The sequence below is a fragment of the Vombatus ursinus genome, unplaced genomic scaffold (assembly GCF_900497805.2).
Source record: "Vombatus ursinus unplaced genomic scaffold, bare-nosed wombat genome assembly UNPS02000749.1, whole genome shotgun sequence".
NCBI classification, from domain to species: domain Eukaryota; kingdom Metazoa; phylum Chordata; class Mammalia; order Diprotodontia; family Vombatidae; genus Vombatus; species Vombatus ursinus.
In genome coordinates, this window is record NW_020940527.1 from 3,324,638 (window position 1) to 3,346,251 (window position 21,614).

Here is a 21,614-nt window from a genome sequence, read left to right on the forward strand (position 1 = left end):
GAAGCCCTGGTACCTGTTGGAAATTTGATTTGTTTTTCTGGGTCAAAGTAAGACTTCGAGGTCCTGAATTTATTTTTGGAGTTTCAGATTCAAAGAGAAACAGCATCCACAAATCCCAAAGGATGACTTCCCTCATGAACTGGATTGTCCAAGATCTTGAGTTCACTCTGAGTAAGAACCCTTTCTCTCATTGGTCTCTATAGATCTCCTGCATCGAAAACCTGTACAGCACACAGGTCAAGAGTCACTTCTGAGGATGGCTTTGTTATGCATCTCCAGCTGAATTTTGAAAAATTTCATTTGATAAAGTTTTTCCCTTCCACCCAAGAAGTAAGATTTATGGTTATCATTCTATTACCAGGATTATATTGGCTGAAAATTGAATGGTGCTCTAACAGTAAAAGATGGGGTTCTGCTGCTAAATAGATCGTGGCTTCCAACAATGTCTCAGTCTAGACATACTGCTGAAAACCTGGCGTGTCTTCCATGTTATCAGATATGGTGCTATCATGCCAAGAAGTAGAGGGATGTTCACCTTTTTCCCATTCCCTCTCCAGAAGTAAAGTCTTGGCTTAGCAGCAGACACTATGACTTCAACTCTTCTTAGCTCTCAATGTAAACTCAACCAAGACAGTAAGAACACAGAAAAACTGAGAGTTCCACTAGCCATGATCTTTGGAGGAAGGTCTATGGTTTGAATCCTAACTGACTCAAACAATAACTAGAGAGGCAGGTCCATGCTGAAACCAAACTGTTACCATATAATGATAATGCCATAGTGGAGCCGGGAAGTGGACAGTCTCATGTCCACGGATATGACAGGACCATTCAGTGGAAGGGGAAAACAGGACATTACAGTCAGTCATTAAGCATCTATTAGTGCTGGGCATTGTGCCAAATGCTGGGTATACAAAGATAGGAAGACTACAGTCTCTCCTCTCAAGGAGAGAAATAACATGTAAACAACTATGTACAAACGATATATAATGGATGAATTGGAGATAATCTCAGAGGGAAGGCACTAACATCAAGGAAGACCAGGAAAGGTTTTTTGTAGAGGGATTTTAGCTGGAACTTGAAGGCAGGGAGGCCAGGAGATAGATGGCTATGAGGGTAGAATTCCAAGCATGGGGTCCCCCAGTGAAAGTGCAGAAACTCAATGGAGTCCCTGGAGATGAGGCATCTTGTGAATCATTCTACTGCATTATTGAACAAACTAGTATTTAGCCTCTCCCCTAGAAACTCCCAAATTCTTGTGAGCTCCTAATCTTAATAAGAAGCAAGTTGAGTTTCCTATTTCTGTTTTGGCTTGTAAGGTGCTCAGAGTAAAAATATGTGGCGTAAAAGACTGCAGGCAAATCGAATTTGAGTCTGAAAAGCCCAGCCATAGGGTTAGGATTTCTTGAGACCATTACTACTGATGGCTTTAATTTTGGGATGAGGGGAGGAGGAAGGTAGAAGTGGTCCAGGGCCAGTTAAGTTTAAAAGCCGTCTGCAAGGTTACCTTACAAACAACGTATGCTGCACCATCATTAAGCAGATGTTTTTTTCCACCAAAGCCAAGGGACACTACTCACCGTCACAGTCAAAGAGTGCAAACACCACATCACATACATGGTCTGAGAGTTCTACTTTAGCCACAGTCTTCGCCACCTGTTGCATGGTCACTGAAAGAGAAAAAAGTGACATTGTACTGACACAGCTCAGCAACTGGTCAAAGTCCTGGGCCAGTGGGAATAGTGCTAAATTTGGAGTCAAAAGTCTTCCGTTCCAATCCTAGCTCTGATATTTATTAACCATGTGACACTGAATAATTAAAAAAATACCAGTTGAAACTTTTTGATTACAAGTAAGTCTCATAAAGTTGCTAGACCTCCATTTGTTTATCTGTAAAATGAGGGGGAATGGATTAGATATCTTCTAAGGTTTCTCTAGGATATCCATCCTAGGGTCCTTTGTAGCCAGACGAAGAAGCTCCAAACATATTCCCTTGGGAAGGTTCATTTTTTATTGGCGTCGAAAAGGAAGTAGCTGACTACAGATCTGTCCTTATAGATAGAAGGATTCCCTATAGACAGAATGATTCAATCAGTTCTTTAGAGATAGAATCATATTCCTTATAGGTAGAATAGACACAGGAAGTGGATTCTGATTTCTGGATGGATCTCCTTCAAAGGGCTGACAAAAAAAAGTGGACTGTTTGTAATTTATTGGCTTGGAAAGCCACACTAGCAAAGCCTGAATTATCTCACTTTTCTGCATGGCCAGTGCTGCCATATGTCCAAACTGTGTAGCTGCAAGGTTGCAGGCTTTCAGGGATGATTCATAGAGATCTTACAAATGGGCTTGGGATGGCTCAGAATCCCACAGTCACAGTATATATTCCTTTCTCTCCCCCTTCTTCAGTACTATCCCATTTCAGTTCTTAGGATACAAGCTTTATTTTATTTACTTTTGTAGGTGGGGGTTCAAATCCTTGGCCACAGAGCTTTTACCAACATTCAAATCCTGATTAAGAAAACTACAATTTGGGGGGACCTTCCAAGCCTGAAACCTGGACTTAAGTCTCTTATGTTGGTTGACAGAAGTGAGAGGGTGGGACATATGCCATGGTTTGCCAATGATACCTGATACTTCAGCAATTTCCTTCTAAGGTATCTCCCAACGGGAAAACCTAATTGCTTAAAATCAAGTTTAAAACTAACCAGTAAATGAGGTGAAAAAGACCCCTTTTCTGTTACATACATGAAGCAAAATTTTGTTTTTCTTTCCAGTAATAGGCAAAAAAGAGCAATATACTAGCTATAACCAAGGCCACTTTAAAATAAATTTTAAACAATGATCCTGATCATACCAAATTTGAAATCTATTTAGTTTAGAAGGGCTTGAATCTATCACTAGGGTATTAAGCCACAAGTGAAACTAAATGTTTGCAATCTTCTTAAGGAAAGAAAAAAAAACCAAACAAACAAGGACTGCATCTCTCCCCTGCCTCTGCTTGCTTACAAATGACCTTTGTACTAGCTATCTTTTCTTTTCTAATCTTGCTCTGGTGGATGAGAAGTCTTCTGTGCAGCCTCCACATCTCAAAGGCTTATTATGAACACCTTTACAGTAACCTACATATCACCATCACTGCATATCATAGACAGCAATGCACACACAAATTGCTGAACTGAGGACTAGTAAAACCCAGAGGGAAAAAGAGTCAGTTTCAAGCTACGAACCAATCAGCAATGAAATCCTCTCTAGTAAATACTGGATGAGTTTCATCAGAAAGAACCAATGGTAATGTGAACTATAAAACCAGGGGTCAGTAAGGCCTTCTTTCTACTTATTCTATTCTTGCTACCATTTTCCCCTGTTACTATATTTCACCTGATCTCTCCCTATACCTCTGCTATACAACCTGGTATGGTGGGAAGAGTAGCAAGCTAGGAGAGACCTGGATTATAGTCTGAGCTTCGCCATTAGCCAAGTAGCACCAGTAACAGTCTGTCCTTCAGATTTCTTCATCTACAAAATTATAGGGGGTTGAACTAAACAGTCCTTTAAGGTACTTTCCAGTTTGCTTCATTCATTTATTAATTCAGCAAAACAACAACAAAATGATGTAATAAGCCCTGTGATGAAGGAGATAGCAAATTAAGTAAGACATGGTCCTTGGCCTTCAGGAGCTCACAATCTGGTAGTTGTGCCTTTAAGACTTCAGAAGTGTCCTTATGGAACACTGTCCAGAATCCCCCAGATTCTCTCATCCAGTGTCCTGAGGGATACAACTCTTATTCTTTTATTTTTAGGCAATTGGGGTTAAGTGACTTGCCCAGGGTCACACAGCTTGGAAGTGTTAAGTGTTTGGTCTGAGGCCAGATTTGAACTCAGGTCCTCCTGACTTCAGGGCCAGTGCTCTATCCACTGTGCCACCTAGTTGCCCCCACAACTCTTATTCTTGACCTCAGTAATCTTCATTTACTTGCCAACAAAGACAGCCAGCTCATTATAAGCACTTATCGAGCACTTATTTTGTGTCTAGCCCAGTACTAGATGCTATGAAGTGCCATCAAAGACACAGATAAACCCCTTATCCCTATAATGAGTAGTTAGGAAAAACAAAAAACATACGTGCAAAATGAGAGCACAATTACGTGTTTGTGTACACACATACACACAGATATAATTCAATTTTATTTTCAGTTCTAAATTTTCTCTCCAACTTCCCTCTCTCTTCCCCACTGAGAAGGTCAAAAAAACAAAATTGATTACAAATATGTATAGATGTGCAAAACAAATCTCCACATTAGCTGTGTCCAAAAAAGGAAAGAAATTTATAAAAGAAAAAAATTATGCTTCAATCTGCACTGAGTCTATCATCTATCTGTCTGGATATCATGAGTCCTTTGGAATTATGGTTAGTCACTGTGTCGATTAGAGTCTTTCAAAGTTGACTATATTTACAATGTTGTAAATACTGCAAATACAATAAAAACCATATAAATGATTCTACTGGTTCTGCTCATTTCACTTTGTATCAGTTCATACACATGTTCTCATGTTTCTCTGAAACCAACCCCTTCATCATTTTTTACAGCACAATAGTATTCCATCACATTCATCTATCATAATTTGTTCATTCTCCAATTGATGGACATTCCTTTAGTTTTCAATTCCCTGTTATTACAATAAAAGCTGCTATAAATATTTCTGCATACATGGGTCTTTCCCCTCTTCTTTGACCTCTTTGGGGAAAAGACCCAGTAACAGTATGGCTGGAATGAAGGAAGGCTATGTGGATAGTTTTTTGGGCATAGCTCCAAACTGTTTTGCAGAAATGGACCAGTTTACAGCAGGAGCACAATTATCAGAACTATGTTAACAACTGTGGGGGGAAAAAAGTACTGCAAACTGCAGATGTGTGTAATTCTTGTAGAGACTTAGAATAAGGAATGAGATTTATCTGGGAAAGTTTTTTTTGAAGAAGGTGCAATTTGAAATTTTTGAAGGTGGTCATGGGTAAAAAAAAATGGGTGGAAGTGGGAATTAGGAAGTCATGTGCTGAGGGTGGCACGCAGTTCAGCTTGTCTAGAGCATACATAATAGGGAACACTACAATAAAATACTGACAGCTGAAAGTGGGATAAAGTGAGCAGGCAGATCATGGAGTCTTGAATGCCAGGTCAAGCCAAGAGACAACCAGAGTAAGGTAGCGATGTGACAAAGATGGCGTCTGAATGGATAACGGTTTTGGTAGCTGTGTACAAGGATCAGAAGTCAGGAGAGAATGGTGGGGGGAGGAGGAGAACGAGAAGAGCACAGGAGGCTGTTACAGCTGTCTGGAAATGAAGTGAGAGCTTGTAGGTTTCCCCCTCGTCCCCTTCTTACCTCCCCCCCCGCCCTTCTATCCAGATGCTATTTCTGGGGCTATGGAAGATAATGGGACAGGGATCCAAAAAATCATAGCAAGAGAGGTTGTGCCCATTTCCGCTGAGCTTCCCACTATGCTCTAGCAGAATGATGTTAAACACTCATGGGAATTTGGGAGAAATAGCTCCGAGCTGCACCCTCAGTAGAAATTCCTGAAGATTCAATATCTGAGAGCAGTATCCTTTGTCTTGAAATCACCAGACACTTGTTTTGGTGCAGCCTTGCAGGCCTTGGAAATGTTAAATACTTTGTATTTCCAATGTTTCTGTCTATATAGTATGGCTATGGGCCACCACTAATCCCCTTTAGGGATATAGGCTTGGATGCGTGAGCGTTCAGAATGCTTTAGAACAAGGTGAAAGATATCACGTCCAATATTCATGTCTGTGCTTTAGGCAATTCAGAGATTGCTATCCTGCTAAATTTTAACTCTCAGCCTTGCAGGCCAAGGAGTGTGATTTTTTCAATTCATGGATCAGACCTCGTGAATCTGCCTTATGAATAAGTCCTGCTAACTATGTTCGCAGGAGAGTCAGAGTATAAATCTGAATGAGAGCCGTAACTGCCAAGTGGACCAGAACATTGTCAGCAGGTCAGCATATTCCTCTTCGCGTAGGGAAACCCGATCAAGATGATAAAATTCCTTTGTGAAGAAGAATGAGAGCAAATGTAACTAGATATTCTGCAAGGATATTTTCATCCTACTGTGGGCCCCTAATGAAGGACATTTCTCCATTATAAGGATATGTCTAGCAAGTGGACTGGAACACTTGTGTTAGGGCATCTTCTTTCCTGGTCAGTGTTGATTCAACATTAATAAATCCGCTCTCTGCCTTTCTTTGTCATTTCACATTGATCCACATACTGTTAATTGCCACATCTCTCTGTCTCATTTCTGCTCATATAGTTCTTTCCCTTTCAGAACTGTTCCACTAGCTGAGTCTCAGATGATCTGGAAGAAAACATCTGGTACAATCTGCCATTTCAAAGATGGGACAATAGGCCCAGAAAGGGAGGTGACTTGTCCAAGGTCATAAAATGAGCTAGTGGCAGAATAAAACCATGAGCTCAGGTTTCCCCACTTCCAATCCATTGTTCTTTCCACTATGGTGTGCACTGGTGATTCTGACTTGCCAGTTCCTCTCCCTGACTCTTTTTTCCAAATAAAACCAAAAACAAAACTTGGTGAAAATATCATCCCGAGAGCTTCTGAATGTCAGTAGCACTCTGGGGTTCTCTGTGAGCCACCAGGAGGAATACATCTGTATCTCTACCTCTCTTCAGAGATGGCCTGGAGACAAGAGGCCATTTAAAGAGAAGAACACTCAAGCATTATCCTGAATTCAGGGAAGGGGGAGCAGCCATTGTGGATTTTGGTAAGTGAAGCCTTACCAAAGGTTTATTCTTGTGCCCTTCAAGGATCAACTTCTCACATCAGCCCTCAAGATGTGATTCATAGTGGGTGAAAATAAACATTTAATTAACTGATGAGGCCCCCAGTAAATGGAATGACAGTACCAGCTAACAGCTAAGCCAGGAGCTGGTCCTGAGAGTTTGCTTCCATTGTCTAAATAAGAGGTACAATTCCTTGTCCCTGCTTTAAGCCCTCAGGTCAGTCACTGCCACCCCAGATGATGAGCTAGGACATTGGGAAGATGCTTCAATTTCACTCGCCTAATGTGAAGGACATTTTTTGTATCCCAGTTTCCTCATATGTAAAACAAGGGGCGGGGAGAGGGAGGATTAAATGACTTTTAGGGTCTCTTCAAAGCTCAAAAATTCAGATTCTGTGATTTTAGGAATAAGTCACAAGGATAGTCCAAAAGAGGCGGCAGAGCTCTGGAACCTCTCAGGGCCTTTCTCCTCTGCAGGATGCCTATGCTATGTTAGAAGCAAGAGTACTGCTGTCTAATGACCTCGGAGACAAGCAACACCCACCACTGGGAAGGCAGGATGTTGTCAAGAAGGTTGCAGAGGATCTTCTAACAAGCTTTCAAAAGCTGCTGCCACCATCTTGTTCCTTCCTAAAACTACAGCAGATATTGGATTGACTTTCAGGTCATTAACATGGCCTGGGCAAATGCCAGACATGGACGAGTTAGTGACAGAAAGAAAAACATGTTGAAACTGTGACGAGAGACCATATTTTATACAATTCTGACAGACAATCTTTCATGCTATGCTGTAGTAGCCAAGCCTCCATTGAACTTGTTGGCCGTCAGTGTCTATACCACCACACGTAGACCCTTCCCTTACTGCTTCCTTTTTAGGCGTTGTCTTCCCTCATTAGAATTCTTGAGGATAGGGACCGTCTTGTGTGCTTGTCTTTGTATCCCCATGATTTAGTATAGTGCCTGGCAAACAGTAACTGCTTAATAAATGCTTGCCATTATCTGTGTATGTATATATGTATGTATGTGTTTATCTTTCTTGGTCTCTGTCGTACCCTCCCTTCCCTCCTTTTCTCTCTCTGTTCTACTTGTCAGGAAGAGAAAATGAGAGATCAGAAATGAAGCTGGTAAGAACCCATTTATTTAAAATCACGGGATGTTACAGATGGAGGGACCCTTAGGACTCAACTAATCTTAAAATTGCATTTTATTGATGAGGACCCTGAAGAACTACAGAAATTATGTGTTTGTGTCCCAAATTTTACAGCTAGTGAGTAGCATAGCAGGGAGTCAAAATACTAATGTTCAGAAAGACTTCAGAGATTACCAAGTTCTTTCTTTACCTGAATCTTTTCTCTATACTAGAGGTGTCAAACCTGCTGCTGCTGCCAAAGCAGACTGAAATGTAATTGAGAAGTGTTTAACAAAGTAAATAAACATATAACACAAATAAGGTTGATTTATGGTTTTCTAAGTCAATACGTGCCTGGCAGGGATCTGTTTCTTTTTGAATTTGACACCACTGCTCTATATCATGCCTGATGAATGGTCATCCAACCTTTACTTGAACTCAGCCCCCAAGTGACAGGCACTCATTTTCTACCAAGGCAGTCCATTCTATTTTTGGACAGCTGTAATTGTTAGGAAATTCTTCCTTGAATTGGGGCAGAAATCTGTCTTCCTGTAAATTCTACCCAGTGGTCTCAGTTCTTCCCTGGGGTGGGGGCACATAAAATAAGCAGTGCCCAATTAAAAACTGTCAGAGAGTATCAGAATTGGAAGGGGTTTTTGGGGTTATGAGTTCTACCCGTATTGACAAGAACATGTCCTGTAAGGAGATCCAGAAGTACCTCCTGAATAATTATAAGGTTGTGGTACAAAATAGCACATGTCTGAGACCCTCAAAGTACCTACTGAGTGCCTACTGTGTCCAACATGGTGAGAGGCACTCTGGGGAACATGGAAGTAGCAGAAGAATGGCTTTGAGCACACAGGAAGGCCTTCAACACACTTGACAGAACAGCACAATAAAGTGCTAATTGAATTCATAAAGGCAGTAAATGTATTTGGTAATTAATGGAGGTTAAAAGAATCAGGGGAGAGCTGGCAAGGCCTGAATTGTATCCTATAGAAAGGCAAAGGAACGGAATCATGAGTGAGACTGAGGAGAGGGAGGGAGGGAAGAGGAAGCAATCTGGGAAGGAAGAGTAGCATGAACAAAGACAAACACACTACAGAGGTGAAGAAGTAAAATAAAGTGCTATCCAATCATATACAGGCAAAAACCTTGAGGAGAAGAGTGGCTATTTACTGTGCACAATGCTTGTTGCAAAGCTAGATTCAGATAAACCAAATTGAGAAGGACCAATGTGCTATTCAATTACATCTGGGTGATGGTGCTGCCAACAGGCCAAGGGCCACCAGCTCGACCCAGACTGACAGACCATCCTTCCCAAATGCCCCAACTTTCCCTGACTCCGCATTTCCCAGGAGATTCTAATTATCTGGGGCTGGGGCCAAAGGTGACACTTTGGAGAGCATTTTAATGAAAAGTTTAATTTTAATGAAATTTAATGAAAACTTCCATTTTAATGAAAGTCAGTTGTTCTGAGTAATGGAGGAATCAAAACAAGATCACATTTCAAAAACCAATTTAAGATGAAAACAATCACTTTTTAAAAATGGTTCTGCTTTTGAAGCGCAGACATCCTGCATGTTGCATCCTCACTACAGAGCTCTCTTCCGGCTAATTTTGAAATAACAACATACTTGGAATTCACAGAGCACCCTCCTCCATGACTAAAAAACAACATTCGACAAAGCCAAAGTAAGGAGCCAGGGAAGCCTGCTATTACATGAGGGTGACCGGGAACGCTCAAGATGCTCCATTTCATCCCGGAAGCATTTATTCAGCACACACTGGTGTCGCAGGCCCTGCCCTCAAAAGCTTGAGGGTGAGGGGCAATTGCACAGGGACCAGGCGTGGTGAGGACCTGCTGGGCAGAGTCCCGGTGATGAGAATAACTCACATGGACCAAGGGCTTTAAAATTCATAGGCTGCTTTCCTCACAGCAGTTCCAGGAGGCTGGCTGCAGTAATGATGATGATGGTGATGGGTGATTTCCACTCACAGTAAGAAGAGGATCTTTTTCTCATAACCTCATTATCCTGTATGATTCCTTTGTCTCTTTTCTAAATTCCAAGTTCCTCAGGAAAAGGGATAATGTCATGGCAACATTACAGTTGCTAGGAGGTAGCTGGGTGGCCTGGAGGATAAAGTGCTGGACTTGTAGTCAGCAAGATTTACATTGTGATTCTGCCTCACACACTTACTATGAACAACAATAATCACAGTAATTTTGTTGTTCAGTCATTTTAGTTGTGTCTGACTCTGTGACCCCATTTGGGTTTTTCTTGGCAAAGATACTGGAGTGGTTTGCCATTTCCTGCTGCAGCTCATTTTACAGATAAGTAAGCTGAGGCAAAAAGGGTTAAGTGATTTGGGGTCTCACAGCTAGTAAGTGTCTGAGGCCACATTTGAACTCAGGGCTTCCTGATTTCAGGCCTAGTGCTGTAGCCACTGTGCCACCTAATTGCCCCTATATCTGTATACACACAAATATATTTATACACACACACACACACACACGTGTATATATACACATAAATTATATAAGTATATATAGGCACATGTTTGTATGTGTATATAATTATAATATAAGTTAAAAAATTATTAACTGTACAGGAGAGATTCAGTAAAGGAGAAACCCTCACTAGCTGGAGGGGTTGTGGTAATCAGACAAGGTTTCACAGAGGAAGGGGAATCTTCGATGAGCTTTGAAGGAGAAATCTTTCCAAAGGCTGAGGTGTGAAGGGAGGCAGTTCCAGGTTTAGGGGGATGGTGTGTGCACAGGCAGAAAGGTTAGGGAAGGCAGGGCTAGATCAGGAAAGAGTGAGTAGCCTAGTTTACCTGAAATAAAGACTACAAGAAGAGGAATACTATGGAAACGTAGGGTGGAGCCAAATTCTTGGGGCTTCACCGTGTGTTTGGTACATGAAGGTTTCTGAGCAGGCGAATGAGAGGACAGGATGTGGGTGTTAGAAAGATTACTTTGCCAATGATGTGAAGGACTGATCGGAGGTCAGGAGCTGGGAGAGGCTATTATGATAGTCCAGGTAATGTGGGCCTGAAATGTGGTGGTGACAATGTGAACAAGAAGGAAGAGGTGGATAGGAGAGATTCAGGCCTGGGAGAAAAAAGCTGGGCTCAGTAACTGATTTGATATGGGAGATGAGGGAGTGAGAAGAGTTGAAGATGACTCAAGTTTTGAATCTGAGTGATGGAGAATGGTGACACCGTCTCCAGAAATAGAGGAGTTGAGAAACGCAGGTGAGAGGACACCCAGGAAGAAATATCTGGAAGGCAGATGGAAACAGGGGCCAAGGAAGTAGAGAGATCAAGGCATTCTCCCAAATGTATGAATGAGCTGTTCCGAGCCTCTAAAGGTTGGTAACAGATGATGAAGAAATATTTTAAATGAAGTCCTGTTTGCATAGAACATTTATACCTTCACAAATGCTCTTATCAAGCTTTCAGAGGCTTTTACTCATCTCAACGCCCACTGAGATGTGTTTTTGCCAATTTTACTCTTGACTCTCTTCCATTAATGGTACTTGTATTGGTGCGTGTGTCGGAGGGAGTTAATAATCTCTGTCATGCCTCTCTCGCTCATTTTCCCATGGCATGATGGTGAAATGGTGGCTGTTCTCTTCTTCATTTTAAAATTGGTACAGCAGTTTTATTTTTTACTCAATATCCTACACTTGCCAGAAAGTCAGTCACAAATCCCCAGAACAGTATGTTTTCTTTCCCTTTGGGGTGCTCAAATAATTTCACTAAATTACAATATATTTAGGGCCCTATAATTAAATTAGAATCAAACTTGAGACTTTCTTTTCTTCTGTTTAATATTCAATTTTCCCAATTCATGTAAAAACAAATTTAAGATTCATTTTTTAAAATTTTGAGTTCCAGATTCTCTCCCTCTTTCCTTCCCCTCCTACTTCCTTGAGAAGGCAAACAATTTGATATAGGTTGTGCATGTGCAGTCATGCAAAACATATTTCCATATTAGTTACAATGTGAAAGAAAATACAAACAAAAAAATAAACCAAGAAAAATAAAGAAAGTAAAAAGAAAGTATTCTTGGATCTGTATTCAGACTCCATCAGTTCTTTCTTTGAAGGATAGCCTTTTCATCATAAGTCCTTTGGAACTGTCTTGGATCACTGTATTATTGAGAATAGCTAAATCATTCACAGTTGACCACTGTACAACACTGTTGTTACTGTGTACAAAGTTCTGGTTCTGCTCATTTCACTTTGCATCAGTTCATGTATGCATCAGTCCAGGTGTATCTGAAATCATCCTGTTCATCAGTTCTTATAGCACAATAGTATTCCATTACACTCATATACCACAACTTGTCCAGACATTACTGAATCAATGGGTTCCCCTCAATTTCCAATTCTTTGCCACCCCAAAAGAGTTGCTATAAATGTCTGTGTACATATATGTTCTTTTCCTTTTTTTATATCTTTGGGATACATACCCAGTGGTGGTACTGCTGGGCCAAAGGGTATTCATAGTTTGATAGTTCCAAATTGCTCTCCAGAATGACTGAATCAGTTCACAACTCCACCAACAATGCATTAGTGTCTCAATTTTCCTATATCCCTTCTAACATTTATAATTTTTCCTTTCTGTCATATTAGCCAATCTGACAAGTGTGGGGTGGTACCTCAGAGTTGTTTTAATTTGCATTTCTCTAATTAATAGTGATTTGGCGTATTTCTTCATATGACTATAGATAGCTTTAATTTCTTCCTCTAAAAACTGCCTCATATCCTTTAACCATTTATCAATTAGTGAATGGCTTGTGTTCTCATAAATTTGAATTAGTTCTCTATATATTTGAGAAATGAGGCCTTTAGCAGAGAAACTTGCTACAGACATTTTTTCAGTTATGATTACTGTGTATTTCCCTCCATCCTGCTTTCCCCCCAGTTTATCCTACTCTCTCTCCTTTCATCCTGTCCATCCTCAAAAGTGTTGAGTCCCCCAATCTACCCTCCCTTCTAATAGCCCCTCCCTCCCATTTTCTTCTCCCCTCCCCTTCCTACTTTCCTGTAGAGTGAGACAGATTTCTATGCCCAGCTGAGTGTGTATTGAGCCAATTCCAATGAGAGTAAAGTTCAAGTGCTCCCCCACACCTCCCACATCTTCTCCTCCATTATAAAAGCTCTTCTGTACCTCTTTTAAATGAATGCCTTCCTCTTTCTTACCCATTACTTTTATTTTCTCAGATATCATCCTATCATAAGTCAACTCACATCTATGCCTTCTACTCCTTCTAACTGTCCCAACAATGAGAAAGTTCTTAGAAATAACAAGTATCATCTTTTTGAATTCCTTATATCTCTTTCCTGTTTACCTTTTTATGCTTCTCTTAAGTCTTGTATTTTAAAGACAGATTTTCTATTCAGCTCTCATCCTTTCATCAGGAATTCTTGGAAGTCCTCTATTTCACTGAATATCCATTTTTTTCTCCTGAAGCATCATGCTCAGTAGGTGATTTTTGGGTAGGTGATTTTTGATTGTAATCCTAGCTCCTTTGCCCTCTGTAATATCATATTCCAGGCCTCCACTCCTTTAATATAGAAGCTGCTAAATCTTGTGTTTTCCTGATTGTGGCTCCACAATATCTGAATTGTTTCTTTCTGGTTGCTTGTAATATTTTCTCCTTGACCTGGGAATTCTGGAGTTTGGCTATAATATTCCTGGGAGTTTTCATTTTGGGATTTCTTTCAGGAGGTGACTGATAGATTCTTTCAATTTCTATTTTATCTTCAGGTTCCAGGATATCAGGGCAATTTTCCTTGATAAGTTCTTGAAAGATGATATCTAGGCTCTTATTTTAATTTTTAAATCATGGCTTTCAGGTAGTTCAATAATTCTTAAGTGATCTCTCCTGACTCTATTTTTCAGGTCAGTTGTTTTTCCAATGAGATAGTTCACATTTTCTTCTATTTCTCCATTCTTTTGGTATCATTTTATTGTTTCCTGATGTCTCATGGAGTCATTAGCTTCTACTTGCCCAATTCTAATTTTTAAGGAATTATTTTCTTCAGCGAGGTTTTGTACCTTTTTCCCCATGTGGCCAATTCTGTTTTTTTCTTTCTTTTTTTTTTCCTTCTCATTTTTAAATTATTTTATTTTTATCTTAAACATTTATGAATTTATTTATTTTTAGTTTTCAACATTCACTTCTACAAGATTGAGTTCCAAATTTTCTCCCCATCTTGTTCCTCCCCCCACCCCAAGATGGCATGCATTCTGAATACCCCTTCCCCTAATCTGCCCTTCCTTCTATTGCCCCCTCCCCCCCTTCTTTTATCCCTTTTCCCTTCTATTTTTCTGTAGGGCAGGGTAGATTTCTATACCCCATTGCCTGTATATCTTATTTCCCAGCTGCATGTGAAAACAATTTTTAACATTTGTTTTTTAAAACTTTGGGTTCCAAATTTTCTCCCTTCTTCCCTCCCCATCCACCCTCACTGAGAAGACAAACAACTTGATACAAGTTATACATGTGTAGTCATGCAAAACACTTCCACAGTAGTCATGTTGTGAAAAACTATATTTCCCTTCATCCTATCCCACCCCCCCGTTTATTCTATTCTCTCTTTTGACCATGTCCCTCCTTAGAAGTGTTTGCTTCTGATTACTCCCTCCCCCAATCTACCCACCCTTCTATCGTCCCTCTGCTCTCTTATCCCCTTCCCCCCTATTTTCCTATAGAGTAAGATCGATTTCCATACCCAATTGAGTGTGTATGTTATTCTCTCCTTAAGCCAAATCTGATGAGAATAAGATTCACTAATTCCCTCTTACCTTCCCCCACTTCCCCTCCACTGTACAAGCTTTTTCTTGTCTATTTTATGTGAAATAATTTACCCCATTCCACCTCTTCCTTTCTCCTCCCAGTATAATTCTCTCTCACCCCTTAATTTTCTTCTCCAGATAGCACCCATTCATCTTCAACTCACGCTATGCCATCTATTTATTTATCTATCTATCTATCTATCTATATAAATTTTTTCTATCTGGCTGCTTGCAATATTTTCTCCTTGACCAGGGAACTCAGGAATTTGGCTATAATGTTCTTAGGAGTTTTCCTTTGGGGATCTCTTTTAGGAGATGGGTGGATTCTTTCCATTTCTATTTTACCCTCTGATTCTAGAATCTCAGGGCAGTTTTCCTTGATAATTTCTTGAAAGATGATGTCTAGGTTCTTTTTTTGATTATTGCTTTCACATAGTCCAATAATTTTAAAATTATCTCTCCTGGTCTATTTTCCAGGTCAGTTATTTTTCCAATGAGATATTTCACATTGTCTTCTATTTTTTTCATTCTTTTGGTTTTGTTTTACAGTGTCTTGATCTCTCATGAAGTCATTAGCTTCCATCTGCTCCATTCTAATTTTTAAGGAAGTATTTTCTTAAGTGAGCTTTTGGACTTCCTTTTCCATTTGGCCAATTCTGCTTTGGAAGGCATTCTTCTTCTCATTGGCTTTTTGGACCTCTTTTGCTATTTGGGTTATGCTATTTTTTAAGGTGTTATTTTCTTCAGTATTTTTTTTGGGGGGGGTCTCCTTTAGCAAGCTGTTCACTTGTTTTTCATGATTTTCTTGCATCACTCTCATTTCTCTTCCCAGTTTTTCCTCTGCTTCTCTTACTTGCTTCTCAAAATCTTTTTTGAGCTCTTCCATGGCCTGGGACCGATTCACATTTTTCTTGGAGGCTTAGGATATAGTTTTGACTTTGTTGTCTTCTTCAGGTTGTATGTTTTTTTTTTTGTTGTTTTTTTTTTGGTGAGGCAGTTGGGGTTATGTGACTTGCCTAGAGTCACACAGCCAGTGAATGTTATGTGTCTGAGACTGGATCTGAACTCAGGTCCTCCTGACTCCAGGGCCGATGCTCCATCCACTGTGCCACCTAGCTGCCCCTGGTTGTATGTTTTGATCTTCTTTGTACCCAAAGTAAGATTCTACGGTCTGACTTTTTTGCGCTGTTTGCTCATAAGCTCTTTGTTAAGGTAGGGGTTTGCTTCCAGTGTGGAGAATGTACTGTCCCAAGCTTTGGGGGTTTTGTGCAGCTGTTTTCAGAGATACTTCTAGGGACCTGTAAGTTTTTAATTCTTCCAAGGTGGTACGATCAAGGGTGAGGTGTTTACTCCTTTCCTGGTCTGTGCTCTGGTCTATGAGTGACGAAAAACACTCTTTTCTGCCTTGGGACCGTGAGGAGGATTCCCTCTCCACTGCTACCACAAGCTCTACCATGCCAGTGCTCCTCCTCACCCCAGGACTGCCATCCAGAACTGTGACCCAGATCCAAGTATGGGTAAAGCAAGAGAATCCTGCTTCAGCACCAGCAAAGAGATCCCTGCAGTCCCCATTTGATCAGCCACTCAATTCCCCCTCCATCTGTGGGCCGAGAGTTCTGGAAGCAGCCGCTTCCCCGGGGTTGCGCCAGGTCTGGGGCAACACCAAGCTCCTCTTTCACCGCAGACTGACAGACCTTTCCTACTGACCTTCTAAGCAGTCTTTGGTTTTTTGTGGGTTGAGAAGTCTGGAAACCACCACAGTTCCCTTTGATTCAATCGCCTGAGGACTGCTCCAGGTTCACTGAGGCCTGGTCTTGGCCTGCATGGCCCACGTTGAACTGCGTTCCTCTCCCAGCCCAGCATAATAGACCTTTCCAATCAACCATCCAGGTTATTTTGAGCTGGAAATTTGTTTCACTCTGTCTTTTTGTGAGTTCTGCTGCTCTAGAATTTGTTTAGAGCCATTTTTTCAGATATTTGGAGGGGTCTGGGGGAGAGCTCAAGCAGGTCATTGCTTTTACTCCACCATCTTGGCTCCACACCCCCCATTCTGCTTTTTAAGGAATTCTTCTCTTCAGTGAATTTTCGTATTTCTTTTTCCACATGGCCAATTCTGCTTTTTAAAGAGTTCTTCTCTTCATTGGGTTTTTGTGCCTCTTTTACCAGTTGGCCTTGTTTTACAAGGTGTTGTTTTCTTCAATATTTTTTGTGCCTTCTTTACCAAGTTGTTGACTCTTTTTTTTTCATGATTTTATTGCACCACTGTCACTTCTTTCCCCAATTTTTCTTCTACCTCTCTTATTTGATTTTTTTTTTTTTTTGGTGAGGCAATCGGGGTTAAGTGACTTGCCCAAGGTCACACAGCTAGTAAGTATCAAGTATTTGAGACCAGATTTGAACTCAGGTCCTCCTGACTCTAGGGTTAGTGTTCTATCCACTGTGCCACCTAGCTACTCCTCTTCTTTGATTTTTAAAAGCCTTTTTGAGCTCTTCCAGGAATTCTTTTTGGGCCTAAGACCAATCCACATTTTTCTTTGAGGCTTTTGGTACAATAGCTTTGAATTTGTTGTCTTCTTCTACATTTGTGTTTTGATTTTCTCTGTCATTATAGTAACTTTCTATGGTCGGGTTTTTTTTTTTTTATTGTTTGATTATTTTCCCAGCCTGTTTTTTGACTTTTAACTTGATGTTAGAGTTGGGCTCTACTACTGAGCTTGAGGGGACATTGTTCCAAGCTCCAGGTTTTTCATGCTACTATTTTCAGAACTAGTTGTGGGGGTCTGCAAATTTTCAGTTCTTCCAAGGTGGTATGATCTAAGGAGAGTTGTGTTATGTACTCTCCTGGCCTGTACTCTGGTCTATTACTGACCACAAGTACTCTTTTATGCCCTGAAACTGTGACCAGGGTCCCTGATTCCCTGCAGCCACAATCTTTTTTGTCCTAGTGCTCCTCCTTGCCCTGGGACTGCAACCCAGTTCTGCATATGTTCAATGCAACCCTGTAATCTCCTTCTGACCAGTTCTCTGACCCCCTTCAATCTTTAGAATTTCTAAAGGACATTGTTCTCAGAAAACTAAACCATATCTCTGGAGAGAAAATTGCTGCATGAAAAAAAATTTACTATAGAATTTAAGATTCTTAGTCTTCATCATTTTAAAAATTGGTGACTTTGTATTGAATGAAATCCGGGCTAACACTAATTCTCATATATAAACGTTCTTACAAAATGCAACCGTGACCTGAAGTTCAGAATTAGTCACCTTCCACGGACTATAAAAAGAATGTAAGCTGGAAGAAGTTTATTTGTTCACTTCAGAATATCACCATTTGTGCCCATGCACAAATCCAGGACACCTCTACCCAACAGCCCATTATCTGGGACTTCTCACAATTTCTTCCCTTCAAAATGTCTTTCCCAGCCATCAAAACCTAGCATCACTGTCGATGCATTGCTCTCTGCTATTTGGCAATAAGTTAATTGAATAAACCAATGACTAATTCCTAGCCTCTCTTCTTCACCTCCAAAACCCAATCAATTTGCTAAATCCTATCGATCCTGCTTCACAATCTCTCTCTCCTTTTCTAGTCTTCTTGCCTGTCATCTTCCTGGCCTCCTGCTCCTTCCTCCCCCCATGGCAGGAGCCAGGCTAAAAGTTCTTTTCTTTCCTCTAATCCATCCTTCACAGCACTGACAGTGCCGGATTAGTCCTCCTTATACGCAGATCTGACTGTCTTGCTTCTCTGCTCAAAACTTAGCACTTCTCTAGTGCTTACTGAATAAAGTCCACATTCCTTTGCCTTGCAGCCAAGGTCCTCCAGTACCTTTTCCCAGCCCACAGATAGGGGACCCTTCTCTAAACTCTGTTTCACTATCCCCTAGACATGTGCCAAGTATTCCTAACTCTGAACCTTCACTTGTATCTTCTGAGTTCTAGGGCCTTCCCTCTGCTGATTACCTCCAACTTATCCTGTATCTATCTTGTTTGTCCACAGGGCATTGGAAGGGACCTTTGAGGTCATCTAGTTCATTCTACCTCATTTCATGCTGGGGCAATATGAGGCCCAGAGAGGTTAAGTGACTTTCCCAAAGTCACACAGGTAAAATTAGTGGCACAGCTGGGATTCAAACCCATGTTTGACTCCTAAGTCAATGCTTTATCCACTATGTTACAATGTCACCATAATAAGAGCCATAATTGATATTTGGGTTGGACCGGATAGTCTCTGATGTGCTTTCCACTCTAAAATCTTGTGATCCTGTGAGTTACATATTTCTTTAAGCTTTAAAAGCACTTTACAGACATTATGTTACTTGATCCCCATAAGAACTCTGTTCCATAGACACTACAGATTTTATTATACCCATTTTACAGATAAGGAAAGAGGATCTGAGAGATTTAAGTGGTTTGCTCGAACCACACAGTTAATAACTGAAAACTAAAAAAGCAGGATTTGAATCCAGGTCTCTCCTGTTTTTGAGTACTTCATTCTTTACACTATGCCATACCGTCCGAATGCTAACCCCAAGATTCTATGATATCACAGGGGACAAATTACAAATATCGGAGTCTGTCAGCTGTAAACTCTCATAAATACTAAGTGAGGGATGCAGCCTGTGAGGAGTTATGTAAAACTTCAGTTGGACGTGCCTTCAAAGGGTCAAAATTCATCAATGAGACCGACAACTGTCATTTTCATTCTGGCGGATTGGATCTAAGGAAGAAATGGTTTGAAGCCTGCCTGCTCCATGCTGCTGATACCCACAAGTCTCACATGCTGGGCTAGGCCAAGTTGGTCAGCAGGTGTCAAGGGCAACTGTGTGGTAGCCCTGTTGGCATTTGGGGATGTGTAAGGGATTTTTTCATAGAATTTGACAAACTAAGCTCTTTTGTTGTTGTTGCTGTTCAGGTGTTTTCAGTCGTGTCTGACTCTTTGTGACCCCATTTAGGGTTTTCTTGGCAAAGATACTGGAATGGTTTGCCACTTCCTTCTGTAAATAATTTTACAGATGAGGAAACTGAGGCAAACAGGGTTAAGAGACTTGCCCAGGGTCCCACAACTAGTGAGTGTTTGAGGCCAGATTTGAACTCAGGAAGGTAAGTCTTTTTGATTCCAGGTCCGGCGCTCTATGCACTATGGTGCCATCTAGCTGCTTCAGCTGAGCTCTACCCAGATTATTCATTCAGGAGCCCATGATGTGCCAGATACTACTTGCTCTGTGCGCAGTTTCTAAAACCCTTCAGAGCCCTGTAAGGCCTTAAATGTTACAAGAGTCAGGTTAACAACTTAACACACTTCCAAGAAAAATATTTAGGGCTAGGGACAAAGCCAGTTTTTAAACTAAGACACAGTTTTGCTAGCTTATTCCTTGCCCTCCTTTCACCACACACCTCTTCCCTCCCTTTCCATATCAGACAATACTGGTATGAGGCAGAAGAAATGATTATGAAGGGATTTTAAGACAGTCTTATGGACCAAAACTTCCAAGTCTAATAAGGACATCAGTGACTCACATTTCTATACTGGCTTAAAGTTTCCAAAATGCTTTCCTTGTCACAACACTGAGGTAGATAGCACAAGGATTTTCATCTGCATTTTATAAATGAGTAAGCTGAGGCTTAGAGAGATCGAGACTTCCCCATGAACACAGATTTAGTAAATGTCAGAGGTACCATTAAAAGTCAGGTCTTATGACTCCAAGTCCAGAACCCTACTTACTACTGGGAGACATAACATGAAATGTACTATCTTTGTCTACAAGAGATGATTTGACCCAAAGAATAACTGAATCCCTGGTAAAAGGTGCTTTATAATGGTTTTAACAATTTTACCTGGCAGACCTATATTTTCCCTTGTGGAAAAGAAGTCTCCTGAGTGATGGAGGATTGTAGAGTCTAGTTTTAACTCAAATGTTTCCAACTTTCCATCACAGCAAGCCATCAGGGAAGGAGTTATGCCCAATCTTCCATTACCTTCTTCAACAGACTTCTTAAATTACTCAGAAAGCCCTCGAGAGGCTGTCTAATTTTGTGACAGAGTGAGAGCAAGAGACGGAGAGACAGAGAGACAGAGAGAGAGAGAGAGAGAGTATAGCGAAGGAAGGTACAGCTCTATGGGCTTGGATGCCAGTGACTTCAGAGTTACCAATCTCCAAATGTCCTATTCTCTTGGAGCACAATGAACAATTCTAAATGCAGGGTTGGGTTCAACCTGGTGCGCCATAGCCTGTCTTAATTTAAATATCATTCTCTCAATGACTGAGTCTAGTGGACATGGCTTCTTCAACGTCAAAACTGATGCAATGTGACCTTTACCAAGAACATCACTAACATGGACACTGGAGGAGGAGAAACCCACTTAGAACAATATGCAAAGAAGAAGACTCACAAATAAGGAACAGTCTATAAGGGATGGCTACAGTTTTCTAAAGGAAAACCTTCAGTGAGTGTGGCAGAGAAAAAGATGCTAATTGTGTATTACCCATTCTTCAATATGCAGACAACTATCAAACATGAAAGACAAGGAAATGTATGCTAAGGCTAGTTGGCAGGGAGAAAAGAATTAGCAAACTTATTAGTTAGACTTTTGCTTATAGTTCTTTCCTGAAGGGTAATGATTTATTACCTTAAGGCTCTATGCCATGTTTAAAAAGATAAAATATGACAGAATGTCTCTAGATACTCAAACACTCATTCATGGATAGGCATTGATGATTGGCAAAGACAGACTATTTTAGGTCTAACAGCAAATTATGTTAACAGAAGTGTCAGCAATATCCAGTGCGTTGACGTTAATTATTTTAACGATTAATTATTCTAAATCTTACTCCCTACTATTACAATCATTCCAATGGGGC

At 40.7% G+C, this 21,614-nt stretch overlaps 1 protein-coding gene across 2 annotated transcripts in view; it reads right to left on the bottom strand.

Moving 5' to 3' along the window:
• The window catches only part of MICU1 (mitochondrial calcium uptake 1), a 219,089-nt gene that overhangs the window by 1,940 nt on the left and 195,535 nt on the right, over nucleotides 1-21,614 (bottom strand). For both annotated transcript variants that reach the window (XM_027860205.1, XM_027860199.1), the window contains exon 11: nucleotides 1,578-1,667. In XM_027860205.1, coding sequence (XP_027716006.1) covers nucleotides 1,578-1,667 — 90 coding nt within the window. The remainder of the gene's footprint in view (nucleotides 1-1,577; nucleotides 1,668-21,614) is intronic.